Genomic DNA, 9414 nt, shown 5'->3' with positions numbered 1-9414 from the left:
GTGTGAGGGAAACTTTCTCTTTTAAAGGAGGGGCACTTCGAGGTAGAAAGTCAACTTTTAGGTAATCAATCGGCGCACTTAGGCGATACAAGAGATATGTCATGAGACTTCTATGGATTTTGGAAGAAATCACATTCAGTACTCATGGGCCCAGCTTTTCATTTCGAAGGTATACAAGAGCTATTGGAAAGATCCAGCTTCCGGGGGATGGTTGGCTGTAGAGAGTTGATGGTGGATTAATATACATGGGATGTGGAAAATTCACGTTATCATTACAACCAGTTGTTTTTCAATATGATTGCATCCCTTTTGATGCAGTTAGTGAGACAGAAGATCAATTTTTGATGCCTACTCGAAAAAGTCTTGCACCAGCCCCTTCGGCTACTTCTCTACCTTCTTTTCACTAAATCGTGCGCTGAAAACCTTTCCCACAAACATGTATTTCTCTTAATGACAGGTTCCGCGACAGGGGGATGCATTGGAAAGCATTCAAAGTTGTTACAAACAAAATGATCGGATTGAGTTACAAGCTTTGATGAAATGGAAGGGCGTCCATCTCAGTCGTCGAGGGAGGATGGGGCCCGATTCTGGCGAGAAATGGGTAAGGTTTCTTGACGCACATGCGGCTTCAGGACGTAAGTAAGTTAGACCCAGAAAAAAAAAATCCGTGTCTAAACGTTAAATATTGGTACCAAGAGCCTTTTGGAAAAGGTCCATCGATATTTGCGCTCTGCAGGAAACCCGATGGTCTGGTGCGAAAAGCTGCGACATAGAACACGAATGCATTAAAGAAGTCGAACGATTTGATGGCTGGATGATGAAGCTCACCATTATATCAGCTGATCGCAAGGAGGATGTCAAGGAAGGGTGGGATCGTGGGGCCGTGCCTCATTCAAGATCTAAGGCGGAAGAGACAATAATCGGGACTGTGATCCGTCGTGGATCTTCCCATCCTTGATCGCGACACTCGGGTCCGGAGACTTACGGCTCCACGCGCGCGGTCGAGCCTTTTTATTTATTTTTCAATTTTAGTTCGCGATAGGCCGTCGCGAATTTCCTAGTATTATCTATTTTGGAATCCGGTGCGAACCCACGAATCGGAATAGACACGTTGATTTTGGAGTAATGAAGCGTGAGGGATCAAAGCGCTCAAAGGACCCAACCCCCCCCCCCCCCCACATTCCCGAGCTTGGCTTGCCCAGAGGTGTGCAAGAACGTGTTGAGCGAGCACTTTGATGGAGCTTCAATCTTTGCAGGCGGACCTTCACGGTCAACTTAGCCAATATTTTTAGGTTTCTGGGATAGCTCCGCCCTCTAAGTCGTTGTCGGCCACTTAGGATGATTGCTCTGATCATTCTACCCACTTAAGTTCATTACGCACGCACTAAGATCGTGTATGCACTACAGACAGGTCAACCTGATGCCTGTAACGTACCTGTTGATAACTATATCTTCATTGCAGGCGACCTTAGTGGTCATGCGGGTGGCAGACGGCAACAGATGGTATGGGGAAAGAAGTTCGGAGCGCGCAATGGGGGTGGCGGGCGTATAATCGATTTTGTGGACACTTATGACCTTGTACTTATGAATACATGGTTCATGGAACGATTGTCTTATCTTCCTACATTTTATAGTGGGAGCAGTAAAACGCAAATCGACTATATTCGCATAAGACCCTGACAGCCGTTTCCTATGAGATCATCATACCCCAACAGCGGCCATTGATTGCCGCCCTGCGAATTAAGCCACCAATAAAACAGCGTAAGGAACGCACTGGCCCGTCGCGCATTAAATGGTGGCGATTTCGTGAGAACAGTGATGAAATGATTTCACTCACGCGATTACCGATCATTACGAACGTGGCAGAATCGTGGAGCCAAATGAAAGACACAATCCACAAAGCAGCCTCTGTAACCCTCTGCGTCACCAAGTCGGGTAAGCGGTACATCAATCGAGATACTTGGCTTTGGAATGATGATGTTGAAATGAAGTTCAGTGAAAAGAAACGTCTCCACCACAAGTTTCTCGAGGATAAAACACTGGCCAATTGGCAAATTTATAAAAATGCCAATTGGGAAGCAAAGAAAGCAGTTGCTGTCACCCGAGCGGAGCATTACAAAAATCTCTACGATAAACTGGACATTCAAGATGGCGACTTGCTAAAAGCCGTAAGGAACGTACACAGGATATCGAACACTTCTGTTGCGTTAATGACAAGAACGGTACTTTCCTTGCCAAACGTCGAGCCGCAACGGATAGATGGCGAGAATACTTCGAGCAGATTTCAACTGAAGAATTTGCTCATCTTCACTTCCACAATCATTGCCGACATTTTGACCAGTTCCGCCTGTCAGTGCAACTGAAGTCGAGGAGGCAATAAAACAATTGAAATCGGGGAAAGCCACAGGACCTGACGATATCGCATCTGAGTTCTGCAAAGCGAAGAGCTGGGACCCAGATTTTTGAACGCATTCTTGACAACCGTATTCGCGAAATGGTTGAAATAACCGTGAATCAAGCCGGATTTATCAAAAACTGCGGAACTACTGACGCAATACACGCTGCGCGGTTACTCATGGAGAGACATCGTGAGAAGCATCGCCCCCTTTACATTGCCTTTCTGGATCTAGAGAAAGCATTTGACCATGTGCAACACGAACTCATCTGGTATGCTCTACGACAACACTTAGTGTCAGAAAAACTCGTGCGCTGGGTTCAATTGCTCTACCACGATCCGAAAAGTAAAGTTCGAAGTATGGCGGGTGTATCGAAATCGCTTCGTGTCTCTGTTGGAGTTCATCAAGGAAGTGCCCTCTCACCACTCCTCTTTGTCCTTGTTATGGACACCGTCACACGGGATATCCAACGTCCAGCGCCCTACACACTGCTTTATGCAGATGATGTTTTCCTAGCATCTGATAGCAAAAATGATCTCGAGCAACTTGTTCAAAAATGGAATGATCGCCTCATGCAACACGGTCTCAGATTGAATTTAAACAAAACTGAATTTTTGACGACCGATCCCCATGAAACAGGCACAATCACTGTCAGCGGCAGTGATCTGTCCAGAACTGAGCGATTTAAATACCTCGGGTCAACGCTATCAGCCAATGGAGAGCTGCGTTATGAAATTGCTTCACGTATTAACGCAACCTGGATGAAGTGGCGTTCCACAACTGGTGTCCTTTGTGATCGACGTATCAACGAACGTCTCAAATCTAAAATTTACCGCAATGTCGTCCGTCCAGTCGCTCTCTATGGTTCTGAGTGTTGGCCGACCATAAAAGACAATGAACGGCGTCTTGCGGTAATGGAGACGAAGATGCTACGTTGGACTAGTGGCGTCACACGTTTAGATTACATCCGAAATGAGGATATCCGCGATCGTTATGGGGTTGCACCGATCGTGGAAAAGTTGCGAGAGAGGCGTCTTCGATGGTATGGTCACGCAATTCGTGCAAACGAGAATTCACTTGCCAAGATTGGTCTGAACATCGAAGTCGATGGTAAACGACCAAAAGGCAGACCTAAGCAACGGTGGCTTGATACGCTGGATGGGGATTTGAAAGCCTCGAGATTGCACCCAGATCAGGCATTCGATAGAGCCAAATGGCGAAGCCGATCACGACTAGCCGACCCCGCATGTGAACGGGACAAAGGCTGAAGAAAAAAGAAGAAGTATGATCATGAGATTATAGTTGAATGCTGTGGAGATTTTATGAAAGCTGAACTTAGTTGGTTGGTTGGGTTAGGATGAATTGAAGAGGATTACTGGCACATAGCAATATACAAGAAAATACTATGACCAAATGAAAAGGATTATGCCGAGAGTACGGTTCAAGGAGTTTTTGCTGAGGTGGAATTACGCGTAGGTAATACAAAAAGGAAAAGGAGCATAAGGGAGCAAATCAGCAAAAAATTATTCATCCAGATGGGAGGGACAAGTTCATAAAAAGTATGCACCCAAAAACAGGGAAATGGTAGTGTTAGGCGGGGAGGTATGTTAGGTTACACCTTCGCAAGGGGAGACAACAAGGGAGAAGACGATTCAGATGCGAAGGAGAATATAATATATGTTAGGCTGCAATCAGGACTCCCCCATCAGTGCTCTTACCTAGTCCATTCCGGTCCTTGCGGCATAAAAGAACGAAGTATCCGTTGAAGACCTCGGCTTTTACTACTTGACTACTAAGCGAAGAGATTGCATGTTATTACAGAGCCAACACATAAGCAAGTCTGAATACCAGAAGCTGCGGGCTTTGAGTATATATATAGTTATTACGTTCTATGACTTTGTTAATAATAGTTCGATTTCCTTCAAACTTTCTATAATTATGTCCTATATTGCACCTTACACTGATGTGCTGTTCGAACAACGCAGCGAACATGTCCAGTCTGTATTTCAGGGGAAGCTTAAGGGTATGCTGTCTAGCCCCGGGGTTTACGATCGCCTATTCTACTGCAGATTCCCAGCAGCCCGTCTCTAGTGACTGTCTAAATTGCGGTTACATCCAGAAGTCACTAGAAGATGCCTGTGCTTCTTTCTTGCCTGGATGCCTGGATGACTTTCAATAAAATGGTAGGCGACTTGATCTCCAGAGATAAATGACTTTTAGATTGTCCAATCACAATTCTATAGGCACTCAACCAAGGGTTTACGTGCGCCTCCGAGCCGATCTCCTTAAAGCAAAGGTCTTCTACGGGGAATGTAGATCTTTTAGGGATTTAGGTCATGGTTCATATTCATTCGAGACCTGGAGGGGAATGAGATTGGGGATTCATGTTTTTCTCCCTCTCAATCACCGTCCCATGTTCACAAGAATTAACTTTTTACCCCAATTACAGATCTCTTCTTGGGACCCAAATCCCCCTTGACTTAAGACACGTGATTTTTGTTGATCTGCTGAAAGGACCACTCTCAAGGGGCGCGTGTGGACCGGACAACTCAGTAGAGTTGCACTTAGGGGCTGGCTGAAAGGAGAGGGAGTATGTGGACAAGTAACTCTTTGGAAAATGATTGCACTCGATCAAATCTAGGCCTGCATGTTGAGATTGTTTTGAACCAAGTTCAAGACTTAGTATTTAAGCGAAAGGATAATTTGCTCAAACGATGAATAAGGTTTCTCCTGGATGAGTAAGCCTATCTCACCTGTTTTAAATTTCCATCAATACCCATATGTTCACACCTGAAACTACCCTTCTGTGTATCTCCTAATTTTCCATTTCAACTTTCTTTACCATTCCAATTTGCTTAATAACAAATGCTGTTTTTCGTGGAAAGATCCAGATTGTTATAACTGCAAATTTATCCGGAATAATAAGCAACCATCAAATGATAACAATACAATAATTGTAAAATTGTCCGTGGCCAGATTAATAGAGGAATATGCTAACAATGTACATATGTAGAATGCGTGCTTGCCATTTGACCGATGTTCAGATGAGGGTCCAGTTCGTCTATATAAGCTTTGGATGCGTGAGGTCAACTTGTCAGTTTAGCTTCTGTTATAGCCCTCGATTAAGCTTATAACGGATTAGAAGTCGAGTGAATATTCTAATATTTAACGCGTTTTCGTTTTCTTATCGATAGAGGTTAAGTTATTCAGGTAATTGTGTTGGAGTGGATATGAAAAGGACTCAGTGTGTTCAGTTGGTGGATAGTGTTTAGGACTTTGTTTGAAAGAAAAGCTGGTATTCTGGTATTATTCCAGCGAAGGGTAGTAAATATCCTTTTGATTGGTATCACAGGATAAAGTGGCAGTGCTTAACGTTGGCTTGCAATTGCAATATCTTATTCACACGAAGTTCCACAATAAGTCCCTGGTTTGAGCCCTGTGAATTTACGGATCTGTGATGGCAGTGTGAAGGCCCTTGAGAACAGTTTGGCTATTGTTAAAGGTTTATGTAGCTGATGCACCCTCATAGAAGCGATGCAGCCTCATAGTACATACCCATTTCAATGACCAAATCCTGTTTTAACTCCCTTCTTAAGGACTTGATCCTTTCAAAGAAAAAGACTAGAAAATCAGTGTCGAATTTTTGAAAATAGTACCGGCAATCCAGAACACAGTTCTCCAAGGCAATCAAGCCTTCTCCATACTTGTTGAAGAAAACTTGATGCATTTTCACTTTCTTAAGTTTTCCCTACCAAGGATGAATCGATGGAAATACTCTACTTTGGGGCAAGTGAGGTGTGAACCTTCTTTTTCGGAGTCCTTGGTCCTGAGGACTTTGTTTTACTCACTTCCATTATTTTTTGCCGGAATTCTGGAAGTTTCCTCCGAAGGTCTCAGGACTGGACATGCAATTAACACTTATTGTATACGTTGATTCGTCTGATTGTTCCTGACTTGTCTGATGAGTGCTTATTATTCAGAATTATGTCCTTTCCCCCTTTGGTCGACTATTTCAACATTTAGCTTTGCGGTGTTAGTTGCATTCTCAGCATTTTATGGATATGACCACGGGAGGATGTGGAGATAAGACTTAGAACTCTCCTGTATTTCGCTGATGATAATTTTTCAATTATTAGTTCCTGTTTGACAGATGATTAAAGAGGTCTCGACAATTTCAGAATGGGTTTCCGCTGTGCGCTATTACTTGCGTTCGCAGTTGTTTATGCAACGGCATCAACGGTTAAGCCAGAAGAGCGTAAATGTGGAGTTTATAAACCAGGCGGCTTAGTCAAGGCAAATGGTACACCAGATCCGAAACACGCTGGCTTGGGAGAATTCCCATGGACCGTTGCCATTTTCAAATCAAATGTCATCACCTGCGCAGGATCTCTTATCCAACCCAATGTTGTACTAACAGCTGCCCACTGCGTAAAAGAGTAAGACCAATTTTTAAGGGGCTGAAATACTGGGATGGTTTAATATTAAACTTTTTATAGTGTAAAGAAGGAGGACTTGAAGATCAAGGCTGGTCTCTGGAATGTGAATACCAAAAACCAACAGTACCCATCGGAGGAACGTGCAGTGTCACAGATTGTCTCTCATCCTGAATTTGTCAATGATGGAAAGCAAATTAAGAACGATATTGTGAGCTACATAATCCCAGCTAAGCAATTGTTTTATGTAACTTCCAAATTTTTAGGCTCTCATTGTTTTGGAGAAACCCTTCGATCTCGCTGACCATATTGGTCTCGCTTGTGTTGCAAAGAAGGATCACGTTGAGAAATCGAAAGTTTGCTATGCTGCCGGCTGGGGAAAGGAAAGCCAAGATGGCAAGTATGTTACTCACATCCGAAACATAAATATCCTTTTCTTATGTCACACACATGTTATAATGTTCCTAGGGCTGCTACCGTACTGAAAAAGATGTTGCTTCCAACAGTGACCAAAGAGGATTGCGAGAAGAAACTCAAGACGAAAACACCAAACTTCACAGTTCCTGACAATGCAATCTGCGCAGGAGGAGATAAGGCCAGCACTTGCATTGTAAGTTGCTTCTTATATCATAGATGCAGCTCAAATATCTTATTTGAAAGATACGCGATCACTCAATTCTTAAAAATTATCTCTTAATTTCAGGGTGACGGAGGTGCAGCTCTGACTTGCCAAGTTGAACCACCCACGGAAAACCGATACGTACAGTCTGGTATCACCTCATCTGGTGCAGGATGCGTAAATGAAATTCCTGGAGTTTACACAAAGGTCGCCGCATATCGGGACTGGATTGATGAACAAGTTCGAAAACTCGGCCTTGAACCGAAACGCTACACTATCTAGGCTACCAAATTTCATACAAATTATTTAGAAATTTCGTTCGTAATTGATGATAATTATGTATAAAGTTGGCACAGAAGCGTGAATAAAAGTGAATTGCATTGTAAAAAGCATCTGAACTATTTGATTAATTTGAAGATTTGAAAATCATTTATCTTTCTGTCAAACGTCAAAAGAGGGTCACCAGATTCCATCCTATAACAAAAGTTTCCCTTGATGTTAAGGGTGTTGTTTGCCGCGAGCAGTTCCCCTAGGTGCCGCAGTGAAGCTGACATTTTGGATTGGTAGGTAGGTATCAGTGGCCGCTCAGAGGAGCCCAATTAGCGCTTTGGTGCGCCGTTTTGATGCCACAAACTCCTAAGACCGTGACTGTTGTTATAGGAACAGGGAAGCAGAGTCCAGCTGGCTCGTATCTTCAGAGCCAGCCCGTAGCATTCACGAACGAAAGCAGCTCTCCGACCCTGCAGCTAGAAATCTCATTGAGGTCCCCAAAGAATGGTTCACCCAGCGTCCGCAGCCTGACTCGAGCCAGAGCTGGGCAATCGCAGAGAAAATGCATGAGGGTTTCCCTTCCTTCTCCGCAGCTTCGGCAATGCGAGTTGTTGGGTAAGCCGAGCCTAGCGGCATGGTCCCCTATGGGCCAGTGCCTCGTGCAGACCGCCGAAATCTTGAATGCATTTGCACGCGTCTGGGACACGCGTCTCGTGATCGGGCTATGTTATAAGCGGGCCAAATTCTCCTTGATTTGGCACAGCTTGTGAGCCTTCGCCATCTCAGGCCCGCGGCTGCTAGATAGTGCGAGTAGACTCGGCCCCCGACAGCCACCAGCGGAACACCGACTGTACTCCCCGAGGGACTGCCAAGAGCAGAGCCTTGCCTGGCCAATCCGTCAGCCCGCTCATTTCCTTCTATGTTCGTATGCCCGGGAACCCAGAGGAGAGTGATCTTAAGCGTGCCGCCCAGATGGTTGAGCGCGTCTCTGCACTGCCCCACCAGCCGGGAAGATGTCGTCGTTGAGTACAAGGCCTTGATGGCCGCTTGGCTGTCGGTCAGAATGGCTATGTTATGCTTGGGGCTCGAATCACGCTCCAGCCATCGACAGACTTCAAATATCGCCAGTACTTCCGCCTGGAATACACTGGTGAAACCTGGGAGACCATACGACTTGGATACACCGTGTGTATTCGAGAAAACCCCCGCGCCGACTCCATAGGCTATCTTTGATCCGTCCGTAAAGAATACCGTGTCATAGTCTTGCAACACGCCGCCGGTCTTTCATTTTGCCCTGGTTGGAAGGTCCACAGCAAAGTTTCTCGTGAAGTTCAGCTTGCGTGTAACATAGTACGTGGGGGATGCCCAGATTTCTCGAGGTATTTCATCTAGGATGTTGCTGTGGCCGTAGGACTTCGCTGCTCAGCATCCGGACTCACGTAGTCTGACGGCACTGCACGCTGCAACATATTTGATGTGGAGGTCTAGGGGGAGGAGATGCAGGAGTACATTGAGAGCATCTGCCGGGCAGGACTGCAGAGCCCCCGTAGCACCTGCACACGCGGTTCTTTTAATCCTATTAAGCTTCGTTCTATTGTATTTCTTCTTCAAAGCCTGCCATCATACAATAGAGCCGTACGACAGGATCAGACGCAATACAGCGGTGTACATCCAGAGAACCATCCTCGACCGGAGA

At 45.1% G+C, this 9414-nt stretch overlaps 1 protein-coding gene across 1 annotated transcript; it reads left to right on the top strand.

The window, feature by feature from the left end:
- The first annotated feature begins 5449 nt into the window (after positions 1–5449).
- LOC119654438 (phenoloxidase-activating factor 2-like) lies at positions 5450–7840 on the top strand. The gene is made up of 6 exons (XM_038059837.1): positions 5450–5606; positions 6575–6832; positions 6893–7040; positions 7096–7229; positions 7298–7439; positions 7533–7840. Exons 2-6 carry the CDS (start codon positions 6576–6578, stop codon positions 7728–7730), a joined length of 879 nt encoding a protein of 292 aa, XP_037915765.1. The 5' UTR covers positions 5450–5606; position 6575; the 3' UTR covers positions 7731–7840.
- Positions 7841–9414: the final 1574 nt, after the last annotated feature.

Source organism: Hermetia illucens, chromosome 4, assembly GCF_905115235.1.
Source record: "Hermetia illucens chromosome 4, iHerIll2.2.curated.20191125, whole genome shotgun sequence".
In the NCBI taxonomy this organism is placed as follows: Eukaryota; Metazoa; Arthropoda; class Insecta; order Diptera; family Stratiomyidae; genus Hermetia; species Hermetia illucens.
Note: the sequence above shows the minus strand (reverse complement) of the source record. Positions and strands in the feature narration are given on the sequence as shown.

Bases quoted from the DNA above. Each gene is read 5' to 3' on its own strand.
- LOC119654438 (XM_038059837.1), top strand. From the start codon at position 6,576: ATGGGTTTCCGCTGTGCGCTATTACTTGCGTTCGCAGTTGTTTATGCA. The intron at 7,041-7,095 runs GTGAGCTACATA...CCAAATTTTTAG, and splicing joins AGCAAATTAAGAACGATATT to GCTCTCATTGTTTTGGAGAA. The intron at 7,440-7,532 runs GTAAGTTGCTTC...TCTTAATTTCAG, and splicing joins ATAAGGCCAGCACTTGCATT to GGTGACGGAGGTGCAGCTCT.